The following is a 26,346-nucleotide window of genomic DNA, read 5'->3' as shown; positions in this document are numbered from 1 at the left end:
ACGTTAAATCTAACGTGGGCAATTATCATGCTGCACAAGAAAAATCAAATCAAAAAGGAAAAAATGGGAAAGAAAATAAAATGCAAGCAAATAACATCAGAAAGAGTGAAAATGCTATGTTGTGATCCACACTCAGTTCCCATAATCTTCTCTCTGGGTGTAGATGACTCTCTTCATCACAAGATCATTGGAGCTGGTCTGAATAATCTCATTGTTGAGATTAGAATTGATTGTTGTATAGTTTTATTGTTGCCATGTATAAGGATCTCCTGGTTCTGCTCATTTCACTTAGCATCAGTTCATGTAAGTCTCTTCAGGTGGAAATTTTCAGTGAATCTCAAAAAACTAATGCTTTTGTTTAACATATTTTGGATTACTTGCCATCTAGGAGAGTGGATGGGCAGAAGGGAGGGAAAAATTTGGAACACAAGATTTTGCAAGGATCAGTGTTGAAAAAGTACTCATTGCATATGTTTTGAAAAAAAACTGTAATTAAAAAAGTAATACTTTGATAATGATTCTTAAGAGTAAGTATTGGGGGGCAGGTAGTTGGTGCAGTAAATAGTGTACCAGCCCTGAAGTTGGGAGGACCTGAGTTCCAATCTGGCCTCAGACACTTAACACTTCCTAGCTGTGTGACCCTGGGCAAGTCACTTAACCCCAATTGCCTCAGGGGAAAAAAAAAAAGCTTGTACATAGTATTATTCATTATTAGGGCTGTTGCAAGGCTCTTCATTGGTCCTAGACAATCTGTTTGGTAATTCTAAGTTAGATGAAGTTCAAGTTTTGTTCACAAGACACTGATGAAGTCCAGGATGATGTATGACTCAATACTATAGTCAAGGAAGCAACAAATTATGTAAAACTGATGTTTCTTGATTATATATATTTATTAAATATTATTTTATTTATATATAAATTATATATTATGAAAATTTTATATATTTGTTATATATAATATATAAAATATACATTGTATATAATATATATTTTTATATATAAATTATATATTTATATATAATAATATATATTATACATACATATATATATACATATATATATATATATATATATATAAAATCAAGAAACATCAGTTTTACATAATTTGTTGCTTCCTTGACACAGATGGAGCTAACAGGTTGGTGTTTCATCAATTCTTCACAGGATGGATTTTGATAACACTGCTTTCTGGGGAAGAACTCAAAAACTCAGAAACTCAGCTAACCTTTGCTGAAATGGTTCAGTCTAGCCTCAAACTGATCCTTTATACAGGATTGTAGATTCAGAGCTAAAAGAGAACTCGAGTTCACCTAGTCTAAACCCTTTCTTTAACAGACCAAATCCCTGTGTGTGTCACAATCCCATGTGTCACAGTCCACACTGGCAGGGCTCTGCTCAGGGCAACGACGCAGGTAAATGCTTGCTGACTAATCCAGTGCGAAAGCACATGATCAGGTTTCTCAGCTCCTGCATCGATCCCACAGGTTCTATGGTTCACACAAGGTATTGGCCATTGCAGGCTTAGATAACAGCCCAAGCTGGGAGCAACAGCTAGTGTTTGTATTTGTCCTGGAGATGCTCAAAGGGTAATGCTTTTGGCTGAAGCATTCAGATGAAAAAGTGTATCCCTGTTTGGTGAACCCACATGGGAATGTGTCACAATGCTAGGCAACAAGAAAGAGCATTTTCTTCAAACCCATTACAAGGCATTAATATTCAACCAGCTGCAAAGGCTAATGGTCAAGTCCTGCCTTCAGGCACTGCAGATTCATTGTGACATGAATAGGCATTTCTCTGGGGCATATGAATAAAGAATCTAGGCCTGTTTATGTAAGGATCTGTCCTACAATAATAAGTTAGACACTTATATGATTAAAGAAACAACTTTCACTGCCATCCTTTCCTTTAAAGTTCACATTTTGGAGTAAAGGGGAAAAAAGCCCAAGTTAAACACTGTTGATTAAGCACAATTTAGAGACTTTGTCCAACTTTTCATCTGATTCAGCCTCTTCTTTTTGTAGGTCAAGACAGACTTTCCATGTTAATGTAAGATTTCCCCCTCCCCCTTTTTTTTTTTCCTTTACTGAGGAAGGAAATGTTTTATTCTTTAAAATAAACAGATGTTGAATTGAATTCTGAGTATTATATTTATTATATGCTAGTTAAAGAACCTATCTACTATATAGTTGAGTGAATCTGTAATTTATAGATTATGCATTAGTAAATAAATACAGCACTTGGTGTTTTAAAAATAATATAGATGGAATTGTTAAATTAAGAAAAATGTGTGTTCAGTTTCAGAAGTTCATAAAACTAGGTTCTGACCTTTGATTCTGAACCATAATCAACACTGGGAAGCATTTTTAGTTTTCTTAAATTCTCTAAAAAAGTTAAAAATAGATTAAATGGTGATAGCAATATTATGAAGATGTAAATACATGAAACGAGCCCTTTTTTAGTTTTCCTTAACTCTCCCTGGGATAATGAAAACAGAGATATTAGTAATATTTTAACAATATAAACATAAATGCTCCCTAAATCCAAATATAACTTAAAACTCCATGAATGACAGCATTTAAAAATAAAACAGTGGAAATGCCCAAAATTTGGAGGGTAGAAATCAGAGCATAAAGGCACAACACAACACAAGAATACCAACCAATGTAATGGAAAAGTCCAATTTAGGAGGAGGGCATCTGAAGAAGTCAGTGAGAGAACTAGAGAAGCTTTATTCTTTTCTCACTTCCATTGTGGACTTGTGGCATCTAGCTCCACAACAAACCTTAAACCCAAGAGAGTTTCCTTTTGATTTCAGAAATGTTTATCAAGGGAGGAGTCCTGGGTTAGATGCTAAGTCCAAAAAGGGGTAGCAGCTGAGTAACAGAAGTCAATCCCATGGGAAATGAAACAGGGATGCGAGTCGGGCCTGTGTAATCCATATGTCCATTTTACTGCAGGGACCATTGTAAATGGATTGGTTTCACAGGTCCCAGTGCACACAGAAGGCACAATGAATGTAACTGAATGAATGAAGGGATGAATTAACCAAAGGCAGTTAAGGGAAATCAAATTTTGAAAAATGCTTATGTATATATGTTACTCTGAACATGAGACATAATTCATATTATAGTTCAACTAAAGAGCTTACAAAAAAAATTAATCTTACCCTCCCATAGATACCCCTGCTGCCAGAAATGGGGCTGTGGGATATAGGCTGTGAACATGATGAATAACGGTTTCCAAATCTTCAGTATTAGCACAACAATAAGTCCTTGGTGTCTGTAAGCGGTCATAAATAAAGAAAACAAAAAGATTTGCACTATAAACTAAAATATAAATAAAAATTAGTTTCATAGAATATAATAAATATAATTTTTACAAAATATACATATATTACAAAATAGAAATAACAATTTCTTTGTGTTTAGACATGCTGGCTGTTGATTATGGTAATTTTTTATTTGCATATGTATGGAGTATACTTTGCAAAGGTAAAAATAATTGTGGCTGTTTTTTAACAAGACTAATTATTTTCAACAGTGGCCTATATATTTTTTTTTGTCTGTGAGGAAAATATAGTTTAAAAACCACAGTAAATTTTAGCCTATAGTAGGCACTTAATAAATGCTTATTTACTTGACTATATATATTCCCTTTAAATTTTTTTTCAGTCATCTATGACACCCAGTTTCAGTCTAGGAATAAGAAAGCAAACTATAGTTTCACAGAAACTACATAAAAATAAGCATAAAACACTTCCTTATTAAAAGCATTCCAGGAATACAAAATAGGTACCACTGTAAAATTTATTATTAGGTAGTTTTAAAGAGAAGAATTTCTTGTAAATCTTTTAATTCCTTCTGGCACAGAATCCTGAAAGAAAAGTGGTATTCTGGTACAATTCTTTTGTTAAAGTAATCCTCATATACCAACTGAAAATTTCTTTTGCCCTACAGAAATATTAGAACCCTCTCTGCTTCACATCACAGTAGATTCTTATAATGCTAAAACATGTAAAGCTGATTATAGTTACACATAATATACTAAATCAAGTAATCTTTTCATATGTTGAATCTGAATTTAATAAGGACTCTGTTCATTCATCGCAGAAAAGCTCACTAAAAGCTTCCTCAAGATATGCAAAAAATGAATGCACAAATGGGGTATATCTTTGGCTAACAGTTTCACCATCCAATCCCAAAAGAAAACTCTTGTAAGACTTTCTAAAACTAACTTTGTAAAGTATACCTATTAGTGCCAGTAGTGTGCCTTTTTTTTTTTTTTTTTTTTTTTTTTTAACAAGAAGGTAAACTATCACTCTTCTATTAACTAAAAGGTAGACAAGGCTTCACAAGCTACTTCCCTGCAGTTTGGTGAGGTGAAATTCCCTGGGATGACTCCAATTAAAATTCAACCACACAATGATTCTACTGTCACATTTATAAGAACCTAAATAGGGGAGGAAGGTCCCTGAAGGGCAGATACCAACTTAAGTGTCTATGTATAATACAATCCAAATGATTAAGATACAAACCAGCTAGAACATTTTTGGCTTGAAGTCAGGGGAAAAAATGCGAACAGAACAATATCTGCTTTTATGCTCATTCATAATGGCCACTGAATTTGTCAGCAGGATTTATATAAAAAAAAGGGACGACTTATTCAGCATTTTTTTCCACATGTGAGTCTATTTATTAAAAAAAAAGCTTAGTTTTAAAATTTTGAGTTATTTATGGATAACCCCTAATATCTCTTACTGCTACACAGACCTTATACACAAATAAAACTCTAAACTAATAGACAAAAAGACCCTTGGAGAATGATAACATATTTCCTTAAACAGGATATTTAATATTCAGCATGGTAGAAAAACTAATTTAGTAAATTAGGTGACACATGAATCAGTTTATTCCAACTATATGAATATTTTACTCCTTCAAAATGCTATATTCTCCCTGAGCTAGCACAAGTTTAAGGTATTACCAATTAAGTTACCGAGAAACTTAAATTTCTGGTAAAGAGAAAGAAAAGAAGGCACTAGATATGAGAATAATGTTATAGTAAATAAGACTTGGTAATTGATTGGATGTGTGGGATGAGGAGGGAAGATCTAAAGATGGTTCCAAACCTGGAAGCTTGGGGAATTGATGCTAATGTAAGAGAGACAATTTTCATCAGATGAACTCCATTTTCAAAATACTGAATAGGAACCAGAGTTAGGGAAGGCAAATAGAAATGGGGAAGTGGAAATCTGGGGAGAAGTTGGGGAGAAAAAATTTAGATTTTGGAATCACTTACACAAAGTGAAAAAATGAAGTCTAGGAAATTTGATAAAATCACAGAAAAGAAACTATCAAGGGGAAATAAAGAAGCACAAAACCCTGGGGAACATCCACATAACGACTAAGAATAAGATACATTTAATGTAACAAACAAGATATAAATGTAAGATCATAGATTGAGAACCAGAAAGGACCTTCCAAGCCATCTAGTTCAAGCCCTCCTCCCCCTTAATATTACAAATAAGGAAATTAAGATCAATGGAGTAGTCAAAGTGAAGTATCAAAGGTCATAATAAATGGCAGAACTGGATCAGCTCTTTTAGCTCTAAATTCAGTGTTTTTCCCCCTTCCACTTATTAAGTGTCTGTTATGTGTTCGGCACTGGGGATACAAAGACAAAAATTAAACAGTCCTTAATATCCAAGAGATTACATTCTACAACATATATAATACAAGAAAATACAATATAATATGAGAAAGATAAAATACTAAAAACTAACAACATATATAATACAAGCAAATACAAGCTAATTTGAGAAAGATAAAATACTAAAACTTATAGAGCTAGCAAGAGAGAAAGAGAAGTAGAAAGAAAGCTTTAAAAATACAACATCACAGGGACCACAGAGACATCACTAAGGATGGTGAGCCTCATTGACAAATACCAGAAAAGTCAAAAAAAGATGTGGATGTAATGAAGAGCATTGGATTTAGTGATGGGAAAGTCACTAATTACTTTGGAGAGGGCTGTTTCACAACTATAGCAGTAATGGAAGCCACAGTGAAGTGTAAGACAAGAAATAATAGATTATTCTTTCTAAAAAATTGACAGTAGAAGAGAAGAATCACAGATTCAATTAGAGAAACAGTTTAAAGGCATCACAAGGTGACAAGAAAGTATTTTTAATACTTTGTAAGACAGATTGGACTTTAGGCCATTAATACCCTATTGCACCAAGCTTTATAGTTCTGACCTTAGCTCAGGTGAATTATGAAAAGGTGAGTTTATCAATGGCTTGGTCAAAAAATAAAGGGAAATGATCAGGGTTCAACAATAAGATAAGGAGAAGTGAAAGAAGGAAATCTGAAGAGTGATTATTAATGGATTAATCTCAAACTGGAAGAAATTCTCTATTGGAATTCCCTGGGAATCTATACTCAGTTCTGTGATATTTAACATTTTTATCAATGCCATAGATAAAAGTATAGATGGCACATTTATCAAATATACAAATGGCACAAACTTAGAAAGGATAAACTAACATCAAGAATGACTCAATCAGGATCCAAAAAGATTAAGACAAGTTGGAATATAGGCCCAACTGAAAAAGATGAAATTCAGTAAGGAGAAAGGTAAACTCTTGCTTGGGTTCAAAAAGACTTTAACAAATAGTAGATGTAAGCCTATGGTTAGGTAGCAGTTCATCTGAAATAGATCTAGAGATTTAAATGGGACTGCTAGTCACAAGTCAAGATAGGGCAGCCAAAAAGCAATGTAATCTTTCTTAGGCTCTATTAAAAGAGTTAAGGCAGTAAAGACTTGAAAGGAGTCCTGTGGTACTGCCCCATTCAGAGCCCATCTGAAGTAAGGTGTTCAGGAGCCCCATTTTTTATAGCAAGGGCCTTGATCTATTAGAGAGCAAACAGTGGTAAACAATCAAGAGGATGAAAAGCCCTGAGCCTGTTCCAGTTGGAATTCAATTCAAGCATCTACTAAGTGACAAAATAAAACATTCCACACTCTCAAGGAGCTTACTTGGGAAAGACATCATGTACATGCCGGGCAGCAGGGTCTGTCACGGGGCGCACATCGGCTGATTTTTCCTGCATTCAGGCCTGACAGGCCTAGAATTTCCAGAAGAGCAACCCAACTCTCCTTGATGAGTCTGACAATGCTTTATGGGTAACCCTGGCATGGGGGGAGGCAGGGAAAGGGAACCACACTCCTACTCCACAGAGGACACTGAATGTCTTTGTTGATTTATTGATCCTATTTATACAAAGTTGGTCCCATTTATAACATTGACTTTTGTGAAATTGTGAAACATTTACTAAATTAGAAGGCAAAACCAGTGATAATCAAAATAAAGCAGTCTGCTCATAAACCTGGATCGCACTCTATCTCCAGTGTACACAGAATCCCCAGAGAAGGCTAGCAGAGAACATGATTAGGGAAGCTCGTGTGCCAAGGGCATGTTGTAATTCTGCATGGTAGGCTTTGATAGGCTTGATCTCTGGAGCACAGCCTGTGAAATCCTTCACCTTGTGGGAAAAGCTTTTCTGCTTATCTGCTCACCCTCCTTGGGCTCACAGCTCCTCTACAAGGCTGTGACTGAAGCAGCGGCAAACAGCACACGGCCACCCTTTGCAAGGTGCAGAGAAAAAGCCTTCTCAGCAAAAGTGTGCTAGCAGAATTGGTCAGAACAGCTGCAAAATCTGTTCCTCCTCCCCATCTTCGTTTGGAGGAAAAGGCAAGACAAGGATTTTCTCCTCTCTCAGGCTGGAGATTAGTAAGCCCAGATAGATCTACATAGAGCAATGGGGCTGGCCCTTTTTCAGTCATTTCCCAGCAAGTGCAGCACCTTCTCTGGCTTCAGTTAGTTCTCTTAGCTTGGTCAGTCTTTCTTCCATCAACCAGTGTAGCAATATCTCCCTTATAATGAATAGGGTTCTCAGGAATACAGCTGTAGAGCCTGCCTGCTAGCTCAGCTCAGCTTCTGTATTCTATTTCTTCCATCTCCACCTTCTGCATTCTCCTATCTCCTTTGCTTGCTTCTGAGAGGATGTCTTCCTGAGCAATGAGCTAGTTCTAACTTGGGATATGAAACTTAAAAAGTCCACTTTTCTCTCAAGTATGACTCCACCAATATAATAATAATAATACTTATACATATTAATATCTAATAATTATATATGTTGATATTTAATATTTAATATACTATATATTATTATTATAACCAGTAGAATCATTCTATATTTCCCCCAAAGTAATTTATTTTATAGTTTCTCAATTCCAACTTTCTAAATAGTCACATATCTGATGGATCACAATGCATTTAGCCATCTTTAAATCAGCCGGTGCTCTACCTTCCATAATGTAGTATTTGCATCTCTCTCAGATCCTCAGAACAGACCTTCTCTCCCCAACCACTTTTATGAAAGTGTTTCTTTGTCAAACTGACTTTGTCAGTTATTTATGCAAATGCTTTTTTCCTAATCCTTTCAACAACCACAATATCTACGAAAGAGGCAGTATCTTCCACATAGATAGTAACTCTCTATGAAAAAAAACAAAAAAACCATTTTAGTTTGAGCCTAAAATTACTGACTGAAAATGGTGTAGAACCTAGCATCAAGTAGAAAAGTCTAATCGTATTTCTATTTTTCTTTAGCATAAGTAAAAGATACATGAGCAGTTTTGATTTTGTTCCACAAGGCTATTTTGCTCAAATTATTTTTAGGAGGCATGAATTTAAATCTTTTAATGTAATAGATTGTTAAATGATAATATATATGTAATCTATCTATCTCTATATATACACACATCTATATATGTAATAAGTATATGATAATCATAGAAAGGGGAACAGGTTATAGAACCAGCTAGATATCTGAAATTTCAATAAACTCATAACAGATTTTTTGTAACAAGCAATCTAACATCTGTGGCAGGTACATGACACAGTATCTAGAACACTAGATCTGGGGTCAGAAAGACCTGAGTGCTAATTCAGCCTCACATACTTATTAGATATGTACTCCTGGGCAGGGCACTTTATCTTTTGCTTCAGTTTCCTCATCTGTAAAATGAAAATAATCACAGCTCCTACATCCCAGGATTGTTGTGAAGATATTAAAATGAGACAATGAATATATAGGGATACATATATATATATATATATATATATATATATATATATGTGTGTATATGTATACATATATATATTATTATCCTCATTTTTTATGGAGTCAACCTACAGGATATGATGCAGTATCAGAAGAATTAAAGATGAAAATCATCTAACTGGTAAAAAAAAGAGAAACATAGCTGATGAGTAAGTTGCAGCATATTATCTGCAAAGAACTGAGCAGATATATCTGATCAGAGGGCTGTTTGATTGGAAGAGAAAGGGTCTACACAGGAAGGAAAAGCAAGGGATAACTGATTCTGGTTCCTGTTGCTCCACTAGAATCCATGCAACATCAAGAGATCCAGGGCTGGATCCTTTTTTTTGGAATCTTTTTGTGTCATGGAACCCTTGGCAGTCTGGATTTCTTCTCAGAATGATGTTTTTAAATGTATAAGATAACAATAATATGAGATTATGATAGAAACCAATTGTAATGAAACAATTATCAAAAGATTAAGAAAATGAAGTTTCAAGTCTCCAGGTTAAAAATCTTTGATCTAGATTATGGAATCCAGAATTCTGGTTGAAAGATTTATAGGATAATAAGCTCATTAAAAGTAGCGGTTATTTCTTTTTTTATGTTTATCCCCATTCCCTATTATAGGGGTTGGCTTGGAATACTATAAACACTCAATAAATTCTTACTGAATGACTATAGAATCAAAAAGAATGACCAGAACTGGATGGGTCAATATCTCTCTCTTCTACTGAAGGAAATAGCTAGATTCTTAAATCACAGGGACATCTGAGTATCAAGGAAGGATTTCCTGACAATCAAAGTGGTCCAAAAATGGACTAGGCTGCCTCATGAGGTAATGGACATCTATCTTCACTTGATGATATTTAATAAAAGATTAGACAATCATTCATCAAGGATGTTGGAAAAGACTTTCATATTCTGGACAAGCATCCAACTACTAGTGGTGTCTCATGGAAATAGATCCCTATAAGCCACATATTGACTCAGAAAACCATAAATTAACATTATCTATTTACATTATATGACACTTCCCAATGCTAGTTTGATCTGATTCCAGTTGTACTTAAGGAGTTTTGCAGATTGCTTCCAATGTGTGGATTTGACACCTTTGATCTACACCTGTGATAAAGTTTTCCCATTCCAGAAAACATTCTACTCTTCAGAGTTAGTAGTATGATGTACAGGAAAAACAACACATGTTAAAAACAGAACAAAAAAATGATTTTGGACATGTCTCTTAACTTCTCAATACTTCAGGCAACTCTCCAACCTTTCAGAGAAGGTGCCATCTCATTGAGGAGGTTGCTCATGGGGAATGGTAAAATCAGACAATCCAACCCCCAAAAAGGGTCACTATAGCAGGAAATCTAGGTTTCAGTACAGATCTGCCACAAGCAGCTGTATGATTTGAGTATAAAACTATTCATTCTGGGCCACAAGTGAAAGATGAAGCAGGAAAGAGTTCACAAAACAGGTAGGACATCATCTAATTTGACTTTTTTATTCTACAGATGAGAAAAGTGAGGTCCAGGGAAGTTATCTGTTTTGCCCAAAGTCAAAGTGAGTTTGGCAAACCTGGGACTAAAATACAGGTCTCTTAACTCTTCAAATATTCTTTTCACTTGGAAGAAGAAAGATAATTTCATATTTAAATCTGGGTATTTAAATATTTTCTAAATAATAAGTTCTATAGAAACGTGGGTTTACATAAGTACATTTAACACTCAATCTTGATACAAAGTCATTTTCTATTCAAAGGCTAGAAGAGGAACTATTGAACCATACTTCTGAAAAAATAGCTACGCATCTCAAAATAGAACATGCTTTTAAGAAAATTCTAAGCTTTAAAAACTGAAATGCTACTTATAAAAAAATTTGACTTTTTTATTCAAAGTCATTCTTACCAGAAGATTCTCACCCGACACTCCTCTGTTGTTAAAAACCACACATCTAAAAATCAAGAAAGTAATTTTCATTATTTCAAACTTTTTTTGATCACAAAGTGTATCTTAATTAACCTTATTTTTAAAGCCATTAAAGGTATAAGAAAACAAATGGAAAATGATTTCTTCTTTCCCTTATGTAATAGTATGCAATTTATGTAATTGTCCACAAATTTCATCTGATTGAATTCATGTGCATTTAAGGTATACCAGTGAATTCACAAAATAAATACATGATATATACACATAAAATGTGTTTAGTATTCCTACTAAGAGAAAAGATTTTTACTAATTTCTTCCTATATTTTTATGTAGAGCATAATACATATTTTTGTATGAATACTTTGAAAAATCCATTATAAATGAGAGATTGACTTTTCAGCTTCAAGTAACAAAAAAGTACTTATTGTGAGAACAATAAAATGCTTGTCTGTTCAGCAAAATATCTCCTACTTATGTGTATGCACACAGTGGTTTTCTCCCAAGGTTCCCCATGAAAAGGAAAACAGAACAAAATAAAACAAAACAAAACAAAGGAACACCTCCTTCTTTTTCTGCCTTTTGTCAGAGATGGGTTTTCCATGTGTTATCAGCTTGTATTTACTATGTATTTCTCTGGCCATCTCACTATTTTCCAGCTTCGTATCAGCATAGATAAAGTGGGACCTGACACTTGATTGCTTTCTGACTTATAACTTAGGTTAGAATTTTATTTGTAAGGAACCTTTTAGCTGCACATATTCTTGCTTAAAATCAAAATCATTCTATCAAAGAACATATCTTTTAAATTAGATGATCAAACCATCATTTAAAAATTTTTAATTATTAAAAATTATTTAAAAATTAAAAACAAAAAATTTTCATCAAAAATTCATTTTACAAACAAAATATAAGTAGATTTCTGGAGGTGATGAGTGGGAGGGAGGTTTAATACTGATTCACCTGGACAATCTACCCTAACCTACAATCTAGTCTAAATATTTTGTTGCTATTATCTCTGCCTACTAACAAATACTTCTCTCCTCAACTTCAGGCAATTTACAGCAGACAGCACTTTGCTACTAGGAAGGTAGAAAGGTACAGACAGTGGAAAGAATGATGGATATGGAGTCAAAGAGCCTGAGTTCAAAATTTTGCATTATCGCTCACTACCAGTGTGGATTTGGACAAGTCCCTTAATTTCTCTTTGTCTGTTTCCTCATCTGTAAAACCAGTGTATTGAACAAGATGGCCTCTAAGGTCTATTTACACTAAATCTACAATCCTGTGAATGCTACTCTGATTCATTTCCCTCTCTTACTTATTTCTTCAAACCTTTCAGCACTAATGTAGGATTGAAGAGAATAATGGCTGTGAGAGTTAGAGTACCTGTTTTTAATGCCATCTCAAATATTAGCTATTATTTCCCAACCTTGGATAAATCAATTAATTTCAGCCTATTCTGTCATCCTAAAATGGGGATAATGATAACTGTTGCATTCATGTTGCTGTGAGGATCAAATGAAATGATTTATATAAATCACTTTATGCTTTTAAGTGCCATATCAATTTCAGTAATTATTTTGTACTGTTATACCATGTATATATATACTTTAAAAAAAGATATTTAAGGAACCAATACCATACATATAACAAAGGAACCCTGCACTTTTATCTTGCTGCCTTTGTCCAGGATTCATTATCTAATTCCCAGGAGAGATCTTGAGTTGATTTAGCTGACCTCAAAGTCTAAACCAGCCAATCTAAACTGGTAGCTGCCATTATTTCTCCCTAATTCTCTCCAACATTTAAATTAGCAATGAGTAGAAACTTAAATATATTGCCTTCAATTTTTTTGTCAATTAAAATGGCACGGCCCTACAAGGCCTGGGAATTCCATGCCTGAAAATCAGCTGCTTTCTTCAAGGGCCACTCTGACTTCTATTATGTAACTGCAACTCTCCACAGTCCAACAAGCATCCTCTTCCTGCGATTTATCAGTAGGTTTCCTAATAAGATGCACACTATCTCAAAACAAAATTATGAGGAAGTTGTACATGACAATATAACTGTCCTTCTACTCTTTGGTTCATCTGGATTTTTACTGTCAGCCCTGATATGATGTGACATGACAGAGACAACTGGGGATAACTAAGTCTTTTCTATTATAAGCCCAATCTGCTCTGAATTCCTACTACAGTTATCACCTGCCCTACACATTTAGGCACTTTAAAAAACTGTCCAAAACATTACTAGTAAAGATCTAAATATCTATAAATATGGAAAAGTTTATGCTTTCTACAGACTATTTTTTGGATCCCAGTATGAAAGAAAACAAGCATATTCATAGCATCTACAATGTGCCAGACACTATGCTAAATACTGACTCATTTGATCCTTATACCAAGGGTAGGCTCTATTACTATCTCCCTTTAACGGTTGTAAAAATTGAGATTAAGGGATTTGTCTCCACCAATTAGGAGGATATTTAATAAGTCTTGATGTTAGGTTCTATTTCAGGTTTTTCCAATTCTAGGCCCAGCACTCTATTCATTGCATGACCCAGCATCATGCCATTTTATTTTAAGTGTTATATGAAGAAGTTCATGTGTTTCTCCTCCATTACACGCACGTGAAAGCCCATCTTGTATGTGTACAGTTTACTTTTCTTGAAATTAACTACCCTATCCTTGTCTTTATTTAAATTCATCTTGCATTTATTTGTTTATTCCATCTCCAACCCATCTAAGTAATTTTAAGTTTTTATTCTTTTCTGAAAGATTGTTTGTTATTGTGGGAACTCAAAAAAGCCTCAGTGAGCTAGATAGTGTACAAAACATACATAAAAATGAAGTCTCTACTTTTAAGATGCTATGGTATGACAAGTCATCAAGGAATTATCAGCATATTCTTTTGAAAGGGATTTAGCCCTATAATTAAATCTGATAAGGAAAACTGGGGTAGGACTCAGATGGAAACAACATAAATATTTTAAAATCTAAGAAACAAACATTAAGACAAATGGTCAGAAGAATCAGATTTATGTTGATTAATTTAAGGGAGTCTAATTATGCTACAAATATATGGGGAAACAAACTTCACCTGGATATAAATTAATTACTATATAACTGTAGAAAATTCTCCAAGTTACAGGGCAGTTTTTTCTTTTGTTAGGTTCTTAGTGCAATGTGGCCAAGCCTAACCATGCTAAATTTGGAATCCAGAAGACCTGATTTAGCTTTGTGACCTTGAATAAGTCCCTTACCCCCTCCAGAACTCAGTTTTCCCATCTGTAAAATTAAGAAAACAACGTTTCAAATATCTACTTCATTGCTATTTTGAAGAAAGAATATTATAAATGGTAAAGCCTATATAACTATGAAATTCCATTTGTCACAGCCATACTCTTTAAAAAAGACTCTTAAGAGTGAAAAAGCTTTAAATTGAAAAGCTTTTTCAATTTACCCGCTGAACCTGCCATGGTGTCAATACCACTATCTAAAAGTGGGACAAGACAAAAGTTGACTGGAAAAAAGGACTGAAGTGCAGTAATGGTTACAAACAGGATTTTCTTTTATGTTTCAGGCATGGGTTAAAATCTCTTATAGGAGAAGAAGAACCAGGCAACTGCTACTAAACAAGCTCAACACTTTGCCATTTCTTCCAGGGTTGGAAATACACTAATACTACACCATCAACAAAGGCCTTCTACATTGTGACAGGAATACAAATAAATGTAGGACATGGTCTCAATCCTCAAGGAGATTACAGTAATTAGTAATTATACTAGGGGGAGTGGGAGTGGTGGCAAGATATATGCACAAGAAAAAAAATTAATTAAAGAATATAAAGCAAAAAATAATAAAGACTAATTCTTATGTAACTTTAAGGTTTATAAGTAAAAACAGAAAAACTAACACAAATCCATTAAAAGTCATGTGGTCTCAAACTTGGAAGGGACCTGGGGCCAGCTAAAAACCCTAATTAAAGGAAAACCATGACTCTTGTCCTTATTTAAATTCATCTTGAATTTATTTGTCTATTCACACCTCTAACTCATCAATGTAATTTTAGGTTTTAATTCTTTTCTGAAAGATAGGTTTGTTATTGTGGGTACCCAAAAAAGTCTCAGTGAGCTAGATGATGTACAGAACATATATAAAAAATGAAGTCCCCTACTTTTAAGGTGCTATAGTATGACAACTTCAGTCATCATGGAATTATCAGCTTATGCTTTGAAAAAGGATTTAGCCCTTCTGAATCAGTCTTATTGTTAAGAAATAATGTGAGTTTAAAGAAGAGAGATCTTTGAGCTGGAAGAATATTTGAAGCAAGAACGTCTTGAAGGATGAAGAAGATAAAGACAAAAAAAGAATGGATGATACTCTAGGTTGGAGAAAACAGAATAAAAACAGCAACACCCAGAAAAGTAGCAATGTATAAAGCATGCTAGAGGAATACTGAGCAGACCAATCTCATTAAAGTGAGACTACAAAAGGGGTAGCAATGTCAGATAAATTTAGGAAGATAAATTGGAGCCAGATTACCTTGATCATCAGTCTTAAGAGCAGGTGAACATTTCGTATTTTATTTTGTCAGAAAGCTAGACAATTAAAATAAACATAATAGTATGTAGCTTTTCCTAAAACATGTAGTCCAAGTTATCTAATTCCATGAGATAAGCATGTTGCAAACTTGTATACATAGGTAACTCATGACTATCTGTCCTCCACATTAATGGACTAACAATCCCTTTGATGAAGTTCAAAGGGACCACATTGTCCCAGCTGGAGAAACAAAGATAGATTAGTCAAATAATCTATACTGTAGATAGTCTGTGGTAACACAGAAAGTCTACAGTATTGGGAGATAGTAACAATTTATCAGTGGCCTTCACGATACCTGAAACTTAAATTTATCCACTAGCTTCAACCTATTTCTCTGCCAACTCTATTTCCAGTGCAGGAATCTTAACTGGTTTGAATTCATCTATAATTATAATTCTTCTGTCTACCAGAAAATGGCCAAAAGGAAAGAAGCAGAAAGAAGTCTAAGACTCAGATAAACTACATATTCTAAAGTCAACTATTTGGTTTATTTTTTCCAGGGATTGATTATAATTCCAAAACCAGATTGTTCTGCTAGGGAGCAAATAGCAAGTTGACTTTGTGTGATATGGAATCCTTACACAGGATTCACCACATTTCAGACATTTCCCTCTCAAAAAAAAAATCCTCACATTTCTTCTTCATCACTGAGTCTAGCTGAAATGACATTTTTAATCCCTTTTTAAAAATTCAGTTCAATGAACCCATATTAAATACTCACTAGGCACTAGGATTATTAAATTTCAAGATGGAACAAATCCTGCCTCAAGTACTTTCTAAGTACTTTGGCAATTATTTAGACTGATTCAATTCTTTTTCATTTTGTGGGATTTTTGTCCATATAGGGATGAGAGGAATTGATTGTGGGATATAGAGAAGATGAGAGAAATAATGACAAATAGCCTTTTTTTCTCAATAAAGTATGAGGTGAGGTCCTAAGCTCATGGGAAGAGGGAATAAGAAGTGGTATGAGAGTCCTAAGGAGAAGATAAAGGAGAAGTACAAGTATTATCCTGCTGCACTAAGAGTCCACCTGAGATTAGATAATAATAATAGATTATTAGAAATACAAATTAATATTTGTAGTGGATTCAGGCAGCATGGTTGAGTGTCTTTCTCTAGCAAAGTGTGAGCAGGAGCAGAAAAGGCAGATGGTGACATCAGTCCAGAACTGGGGTTTGGCAAAGGCCTGAACAGTGATGGAAGAAGGAAGGGGCTCGCCAGCCTATGAGCCATCCTTCCACTTACTCCAAATTCTTTATGTTTTCTGGTTCTGGTTTCATTTATTTGTTTTTCAGTCATAACGTCAGTTATGTATGCACTTTAGTTTCTCCAGTAGTCTATCGGCTTGTTAATTGTTAGACAGACACATTTCAGTTACAAAGTACCAATTTTTGTAGATTATACAATATAAATCTCACCATCCTCCATCTTCCCTTCTGTCTCTATCACTGGGAAAGTACATAATACTGTTGGTCATTTTATATTTTATTTCTGATGGGTTGCCAAGGAATTCACTACCTGGGAGTCAACTTACTGGTCATGAATTGTATTTAGATTGATCCTCAGACAGCAGACACAGTTTATTAGTAGGACTATATTTAAAGCTTTTCTAGCTTGGTTGAAACTGCCAGAGTTTTAACTGTTTTGCTTAGCTTTTGAGAATCTATACACTATATTTGTCTTATATAAGCCTGTTTTTTTGCATCTCTATAGCCTAACTATTGTCTCTTATTATATTAGAAATTATATACAATTATAATATATTTATTTATAATTATGTAACATCTAATATGTTTATATATTATAATTATATATAAATATGTAACATATTTATACATTATAATTATATATAATAATAATTATAATGGCAAGTACCATGTTTTTTTAATCTTTCTTTGTATTTACAGTCTCTAATATTAGTATTCATTGTGCCAACTCCTGCGATCCAAATTCCATTCTCAATAATTTATTAAAACTATTTAAAAAAGTTACTAATGAAGACCTCAGTGCCCAATTCAACTAGGATTACAGAATCTTAGGCCAACTAATTGAGAATATCTTCTACGACATCCCAAACAAATGGCCATCCAGTCTTTACTTGAAGAATGTTAGCAAAAGATAACAAAACATAGGTTTAGAGGTGGAAGGAACCTAAATTATCATAGTGTCCAGTACTCTCATTTACAGATGAGGAATCTGAAGCCGAAAAAAATTAAATCGTTTGTCACAGATCAAATAATTAGTGTGAGGTAGGATTTAACGGAGGTCTTCCTTACTTTAAATCCAGTGCTCTAAAATACTAATCCAGGCTGCCTTAGAACTCACTACTTCCTGAGGCAGCTCCACTTTGGAATAGCTGAAAGTTTCTGCCTACATGGAGCCTAAATCTGCTTTTCTGAAACTTATACACATTGTTTTTGTTCCTTCTCTCTGGGTCAGAACAGAACAAATTTACTCTCTCTTTCATGAGAGTCCTTCAAATTCTTGAAATAACTAAGGGTTAGAATCTCAAAGATTAATGAATGTGCTTAAGAATGATTGAAAGAAGGGCAGATATGAGCAGCAGCAAATTTATATCCACAATGTGATGTAAGACATCATCAAAGACAAAGGAAGTGGACTGGGCATGTCACAAGAATGAAAAGCAATAGAGTCTGATTGACACACTGGTAACATTAAGATATTAAAAGAAACAAAGAAAGGCCTCTAGCACAACCGGTAGATATTCTATGGATGATTTAGAAAAAGATGCAGATAAGAATCACACAGGATGATAAAGTGTGAAGAGACTGTGACTTGTACAAGTGGTAGTGCCTTCACTCATGAGATCACACATCTAAGTAGCTAAATAAATCGCTAAATTAAGAACAACAGCAGCCTAGCATCCAGATGCTACAAGAATTTCCTTTCTTCCCTACTTTAGAAAAGTATTTTCAAAGTAACTATGTTACTTAAAAGTATATATATATATATATATATATATTAATATGAGTTAGATTAAAAGAATTCAACATAGATTCTTTGGAAATATGTTATTATTTTCTAAGAATAACTCTGGCTGGAGAAGGAAATGGCAAACCACTTCAGGATTTTTGCCAGGAAGACCTCATGGACAGTATGTCCAGGGGGTTATGAATACTCAGACATAACTGAACAACTGAATGACAAGAAGAATAACCTGTATATAAAGAGTAGCATAACAGCCATCATTAAGAAAATCTATGACTGAAAAAAATACATAGGTCAGTCATAGGGCAAGATATAATAAATGAAAAGGCCAAGTACTTTACTGGCAGCCTTGCAATATTAAAAGATCTCAAAGAAGGCTCAGCTCCACTACTTGCAGAAGGTTAAATATCCTAGAATAAGCTTCCAGTATTTTGGGTACATCTTCTCTGGAGTATTTATGGAAAAATATGGAAAGCAATTCCACATAATAATTTGTAGAGATAGATGGAATAGTGAAGTTGGATTTATAGCTAACCTATCTATCAATTATCTATAATCTAAATTACTATTTCTAAAGAGATTCAAAACAGCTGTTCTCTTATGTAGGCCAGAAATTCTATCTATCATCTTAAAATCAATGTTTAATAAACCCTTGTTTCATTATTAGTATGAAAAAGTCAAGCCAAGTTTACTTAATTGTTAAAAGTTTTAAATTAGTTGAATTCATAGGATCATAGAAATTTAGCATTAAAAGTTGAAGTAAAAGAGGATTCAAATATTCTTGAAAATAATAGGCATTAGTTTTTGTGTGTTTAGTTAAGATATAGGGAATTTGTTAACTAAAAAAGAAAAATTATATCTTTTTTTAATCTAGAGTTTTATCTACAAGCTAAGAGCCAAATTATTTCTAGTACTTAAATTACATCTAAATAGTAATGAATTAAATAGTGCTGTAATGACAACCAAGTTCATAAATTTCCTTAAATTCTAAACTTCAGGTCAGGGAGTGACTTAATTGTATTCTGCTATGTAAAATACAGTCCAGTAACACCTGGCAATGAGATGAGCTGTCAGGAAGACAGAAATCTCAGAATCTGGACAAAATGCATTCAAATCCTACTTCTGACCTCTATAGACTGCTCCACACCAAATGACATGATCGCTTAATATCCCAGGCAGCTTGCTAAAATAATCACATAGGGAGTTTTCTACAAGTGTAACAATAATACCTCGATTTCAACAAGTCAGGGGCCTAGAACTAGTTTGTACCCCTAGGTCAGTGCAGTATAATATCAAGTGCTGAACCGGGGATCAGCAAGACCTAATCCTGATTCAGAAACTTATTAGCTATATGACTCTAGGTAAATCACTTAACCTCGTTCAGCTTGTTTCTCCATCGGTAAAATGGTGATAATAACAACACTTATATCATCACATAGTTGTTATGAGGCTCAAATGAGAGAAATGGTTTAAAAACTTAAAAGCACGATATTACCATCATCATCATCATTAGTTACTATTGTTGTGTAAGAGCTTCAGATTACCATCTCCCAAACCTCCAAGGCTATTTTTAACTCAGTGACCTTTGAAACCCAGGTAACATTTTTATTATTTACCTGGCCCTGATCTTGATTCTGAGATTCCTCACAGCTAATAGGTGAGGTTATAACTGAGTAAGCTTGATGGTAAAGGTCTAGGCCCTGATTCAAATGAAGATCCAAAGTCTCTTAATCTAAAAATAGCTACTGGATAGTCTAGAGCTACAGGAAGTAGAATCCAGCCTAGTTCAATTCCCCTTATTTTATATGCCAAATTATAAGTTTCTTAAGACCTGGGGCTATTCCTTAAATCTTTGTATATTTAAATTAACCTCATAGTGCCTAGCCCAGAGCACTGCACATAGTAAGTGCTCAATAAGTATTTGGAAGTATAAATATAAGACATAAGCAAGCTAGAATCTTTCCAACTCCTTGGAAGCCCAGGGCAATATTTTTAGCCTGGGGTCCTGACAATGATCTGTGAGACTTTAGATGACAGAAGGAAGCTTTGCCTAGTGTCAGGGCTTGTGTCCAGTCTCAAAAGACTTTTTTAAAAAATAGATTTTAAATTGATTCAGGTCTAGCTCAGAGGCAGCAATTTCAACATTTACAAAAAGCTTTATTAATGCTTTCTGTCCAAGTCTAAAGTTTAACAAAGCCTTAGACACACCATTACAGCTCAGTCTGATTGATTAAAGATGTATAAATGGATGCTGAAATCATAACCAAAGATTTCCCTTCCACTGTAATTCTGGTATTTAAAACTAATACAGATTCTAAGAATGTTATCTGGTGCACAAGATATGTTTTATATGTCAAAAAGGTACAAGGTAGCATAAGCATAGTCAACAGAAAGCTGACTTTGAAGCCAGAAAGCACTGGATTCAAGAGCTGCTTCTGAGCTCTGTTGCTGTTGTTGATGAGTTGTATCCTTCATGAACTCTTTTTGAGGTTTTCTTGGCAAAGATAGAGGAGTGGTTTGCCATTTTCTTCTCTAGATCATTTTACAGATAAGTAAACTTAGGCGAACAAGGTTAGGTGTCTTGCCATCTAGTAAGTGTCTGAGACCAGATTTAAGCTCAAGAAGATGATTCTTCTTGATTCCAAGGCCCAGTACTCTTATCCATTTTACCACCTAGCTGCCCCTAAGTTCCTTATATACTGGGTATATAATCCTTGAGGACTCACTTGAGTACTTGGAGAGGCAATGCTCAAGTGTTATGAGTAGCAAAGAAAGCACTAATCAGAGGGGTTTTCTTACCAGGTATATACTCTAAGTCAATGAAATCACAAGTCCAGTCTCTATCCCTACACAAAAAGTCAAGCAACCAGTTGATACAACTTAAGTGATTTTCTTTTCCTAGTTTATGCATCCCCTAGTGTGGGGATTTTTATTCACAAGTTCAAGCTTCTTTTTGCCTAGTATAATTGTTCTGAGGTGGATAAAGCATTACTCAATTATATATTATACTCATATAATATATATGTATTATATTATATTATTATATTATATAAATTATATTTATTATATTATATAAATTATTAATATGCATTATATTACATATATATCATATATTATACTCCTCATAGAAGAGGTCCAAATCCTTCCTTCCTTTTTAAAATTAGCCTTGACAAGGATTACAATTTGTGAATTTGAATGTGTTGAAATGACTTAACCACACATCTACAAGTCCCTTTCAACTTAATTCGCTGAATATTTTTGCTCTAGGATGCAGAGATAAATAGAAACAGGACTTAAAATTTGCTGTTGCCAAGGCATCTTAAAGGCAAGACAAAATAAAATCATGTCTGGAAACTGGGTTAAGTGTAGCTACTAAAAAAAATGCTGCAGTAGCACTTGCCATAAACCCACAACCTTTGGTCAGACATAAGAGAGGTGAATTATCTCTGAAACAATAAGAATGACCTTGGAACAAATTCTAATGTTTTAAGCGTTTTTACATACTTGGTATATGGTCCTACACTTGAGAAAGAAGTTGTGCCTTTCTAAACCAAGCATTTAATGAAACATTAGGAATTCAGCTGTGTTCTTAAAGGGCGGTAATGTAGTTCCCTATAGTGCCAATCATCTACTCCTGCTCTTCTATCAAGCAACTCTAAAGTAAATAACCTTACAGGTAGGGAGGAAAGCATCTTGTATAAAGAAATGTTTTAATTATGCCAGTCTATGAAATATGCATCAGTCATCATCATGTTATTTCATCTATTTCATTTAGCTAGAATAAAACACCCAATGGTACCTGTATCCCAGTTCTTCACTGAATTGGATCATATGAAGGATGTAAGATTCTTTGCTTGTTCCTGTGAGCCCAGGCAGCAATAAGACGGTCGGTCTGGTGGTAGCATCCAAATAACACGTACTCTTATTATTATCAAACCAGTCCAGTGAAATCTGTCCTCCATCTGCTGTTTTAATAAGCTCACTTTAAAACAATCAAAAGACAAAAAATGATTCTCTTTTGTAGTCTTTATACTCAGTAACTATTGCCTCTTCACTTAAATTAATGTTATAGAGGATCTTAATCTTATGAATCATGGGTCTACAATATTACTAGTTCATTTAAAAACGGTAATCCTTTTTTGCACTTCTGCATGCTTCTGAGAAGCCACATAAAAGCCACTTGCTTTCAATACAAAGTTGTTATAATAATTAACATTTGGTTTTGAGTTATCTTCAACAGCCTGAATAAAAAAGATGCTATGGAATAATAATTATAATAATAACTAATATTTTCACAGTGCCTGAAAGCAGTCCAAATTCTATCTTATTTCCCCATCATTATGAAATGGATGAATATCTAGTATTATTTCCAACTCCATTAAGTTCATCTAGGAGATCAGTGAATTAGAAATAAATATAATTCAGACTTTCTGGTTCCTGGTCCTAAAGATGCTTTCGACTTAACGTTGTTATCTCCTATCAGTATCAAGTATCAGATACCACTTTTAAAATATTTTTAAGTATCTATCAGAAAGCATCAATGAACTCATGCTCTATTCCCAAACAGTACAAGTTCCAGGCAACAAAAGGAACTCCAGAAGGACTAGATGACTCAGGGAAATTAATAATAGGCACCATCTCTGTCTCTTGGTTACTGCTACATTCTGGACTGTCTTTAATGCCTGAAGGTCATTACTATCAGAATCCATTCATTCACTAATATAAAGTGAAGTTCATATCTCAAAGCCCACAATGAATAGCACCTTTTGCATCATTTTTTTTTTTTTTTTTGGCATCATTAATTGCTTGTCTTTCTGTTTCTATGGTGTAAATCACCAAAGGACTTAGGTACTCTGGGACAGCTGAATCACTTCTTGGAAAACGGTACAAAAACACTTCTTTTTTTTTTTTTTTTTTTTTATTTAATAGCCTTTAATTTACAGGATATATACATGGGTAACTTTACAGCATTAACAATTGCCAAACCTCTTGTTCCAATTTTTCACCTCTTACCCCCCCCCACCCCCTCCCCTAAATGGCAGGATGACCAGTAGATGAAAAACACTTCTTTAATTCTAGAAATAATCTATTCGGTCTAAGATCAAAATTTTAGTACAATGGCAGTAACTGGATACATAGTATTCCACTTGAATTGTTGCACTTATTTGATTCTGTTGCAGCCCGGATACCTTTCATTCACACACCTCTATCCCACATACTATATTTACTAAACAGAAGTACTAACGCCCAGGCATTGGATGGGGGTGGGGTCCCTTCCTGCAAGACGGTAAGGATGGCTATAGAGGAAAAAAACACGGTAAATGTACTTACTTTCTGTACTGCACTTGGGGCTTGGAAGTGATGAAAGGTCTCAGTAAAGTCTGCCCCCGGCTCTCCCAGCACCAAATGGTGGGATAGTAGGTTTCTGTCACTACAGGACAATGGTCCTGAAGAAAGCGGCTCAGACTCTCCCCCCCTGTCACCAGTTGGGGTTTCTGGGAAAGGCCAATATCAATGAAAGGTTAAAAAACAGTGTTGTTGGTATTCCACTACGTGCTCATACACGTTCTTTCTCTCTTTGTCTACATTTGTTACGAGGCCTATAGCAAAGAACTCACGAAGATTGGAACTCGCAAGTTTTATTTCGGAAACGGCCCCGAGAAGCTGAGCAAAGGAAGCCACAGCAAAAACTCCCTTAAGTTTCGGAGAAACAAACGGAACCGTGCCACAGTTCATCAATAATTAAAGCAACCCACTGACAGCCCGGCTTGCGTACTAGATGGGTACTCTGCGGTCAGCCGGGGTCGAGGGCATTTCTTGGGAAAGAGACTAAGATCGATGCTTCTTAGCCCCCAAAAGGGAATCAGTACGGGTTAAGTTAGAAGATGGGGCGCGGAGAGAGGGGCGCGTTTCCCGCGTCTTCCCGTTAAGAGCATTGACTCTGGCTACAGCGTGCATACCGGTAGTTTGGAGAAAGCAGTCATCCTTCCTTTCTTTTTCAAACCAGGTAGCCTCCCTCTGGAGTCATTTGCCTCCCGGGGTAGCAGTGTTCAAGTTTTCTCGGCCTCCTCCAGGGCAAAGCCCTCCGTTCCGCTTGCCCCTCTCCCTCCGCCCGCCCACCCCACCCTCCCGGAGCGCCCGGCCCCTCTCGGTCCCCCACCCCCACCTCACCTTGGCGATGCTGCTCAGGTAGTAGCAGGCGTAGGCAACGCTGAAACCCAGGACCAGAGACAAGCCCACTCCCGAGCCCAGGAAGCCCACTCGGACTTGGTGCTCCAGATAGAGGGAAAACTCCCGGGACAGCATCTCCAGGTCCATGGCCGCCCGCCGCTGCACGCGCGCTGCCGGTCGTGCGCCGGGTCCCGGGAGGATGGAGAGCCCCGGAGCCCCGGAGCTGGAACAGGAAGGCGCGCAGCAGCAGCAGCAGCAGCGGGGCCGGCGGCCGGCACTTGTCTATAGCGGCTCCTACCGAGAAAAGCGGCCGTTTCCGCCTCCTGAAGCGGGGCGGGTAGAGCCGAGAAGGAGACGTAACTGGGGCCACCGTCACCGCCCCCCTTGTCTGCTGCTGCGGCCGCCGCCGGCTCCTCCCCGGCTTTACGGGGAGCCGCCCCCGCCTTCCACGAAGGAACCTTCCAGAGGAGCCGGCAGGAGCCTGGAGCTGGCCGGAGGGATGGAGGGAGGAGTGGCTTGGGGAAGCGGGGGGCGGGGAACAGCAGAAACCGACCCCATGTAAAGCCCTCCGGTGAAGGGAGCCCACTCGGGGTCACTGCTAAATAATAAAAAGGTCCGGCCATCGTCCCCCTTCCTGGCCTCCGGACAGCGACAGGCGGCTGTGACCTTGAGCAACTCCTGCTCGGGTGGGTTAACCCTGCCGGGGAAAAGCAGCACGGGGGCAAGTCCCCAGGACTGGGGTGGGCAGCGACTTAGGGGGGAAAAGTGTTCGCAAAGTCGATGCGTAAAGTGAGGAGAAAGACACTTAAGCTGTGGCTGAACGACAAAAGTGTGTGTGGAGGGGGGGCATTGGGAGAACGGAGGAAGCCGGTGGAAGTGTCACTCTCACTAGGAATATGAACGATCCAAATCAGGTTTGATGCTTCCATATTCTGCATCACAAGCATGGATCAGAAGTTAGTTCCTGGTTTGTTCTCCCAAATAGACGAAATGGGTCAAAACAAAGGACTTCCAAAAACTATCTTGAACGCGAAGGGTTTAATATCCACACTTAATATATCCTCGTTTTGTGATAAGTCTGGTCATTTAATATAGCACACAGGAAAAGGGTTGGGAAGCAGAATTTCCTAAGTTTATTTATAGCAACAAGAATAAAGCCCGGAAATTTAATTAGGTATCATATGAAAAGGCTCAGAGGGAAGGATTAGAATTCTACATTATGAGCTGTTTCCATGTTTAGATGATTAACCCGTTCTGTAGGGGTTCTGAGCAAAATTATATACAGGATATATCAAAAAGCTATTAGAACTAAAACAATACTTACATTTTTGGGACATCCTATAAAATAGTCCTTAAATAAATTGTAAATTAAATTTTAAAATGTTTAAAAATTCAGATTAGCTGAAATAACAGGTAACTCCTGAAAATGGCAGGAATTCCACTGATTAAAAAGAAAATGATATATATTGGTATTAGATGTGAGCATATCAGTTTATCTAAGCAGTTTTTTTTTTAGTTCAG

At 35.8% G+C, this 26,346-nt stretch overlaps 1 protein-coding gene across 1 annotated transcript in view; it reads right to left on the bottom strand.

The window, feature by feature from the left end:
• The window catches only part of ABHD3 (abhydrolase domain containing 3), a 35,335-nt gene extending 10,203 nt beyond the window's left edge, over positions 1 to 25,132 (bottom strand). Inside the window, exons 1-5 of the mRNA XM_031946543.1 lie at positions 24,826 to 25,132; positions 23,986 to 24,149; positions 22,454 to 22,636; positions 11,078 to 11,123; positions 3,167 to 3,279 (exon numbers count right to left, since the gene is read on the bottom strand). Coding sequence (XP_031802403.1) covers positions 3,167 to 3,279; positions 11,078 to 11,123; positions 22,454 to 22,636; positions 23,986 to 24,149; positions 24,826 to 24,972 — 653 coding nt within the window. The 5' untranslated portion in view covers positions 24,973 to 25,132. The remainder of the gene's footprint in view (positions 1 to 3,166; positions 3,280 to 11,077; positions 11,124 to 22,453; positions 22,637 to 23,985; positions 24,150 to 24,825) is intronic.
• Positions 25,133 to 26,346: the final 1,214 nt, after the last annotated feature.

Source organism: Sarcophilus harrisii, chromosome 1 (genome assembly GCF_902635505.1).
Source record: "Sarcophilus harrisii chromosome 1, mSarHar1.11, whole genome shotgun sequence".
Classification (NCBI taxonomy): domain Eukaryota; kingdom Metazoa; phylum Chordata; class Mammalia; order Dasyuromorphia; family Dasyuridae; genus Sarcophilus; species Sarcophilus harrisii.
The sequence above is the reverse complement of the archived record's forward strand: the minus strand, read 5'-3'. Positions and strand labels throughout refer to the sequence as shown.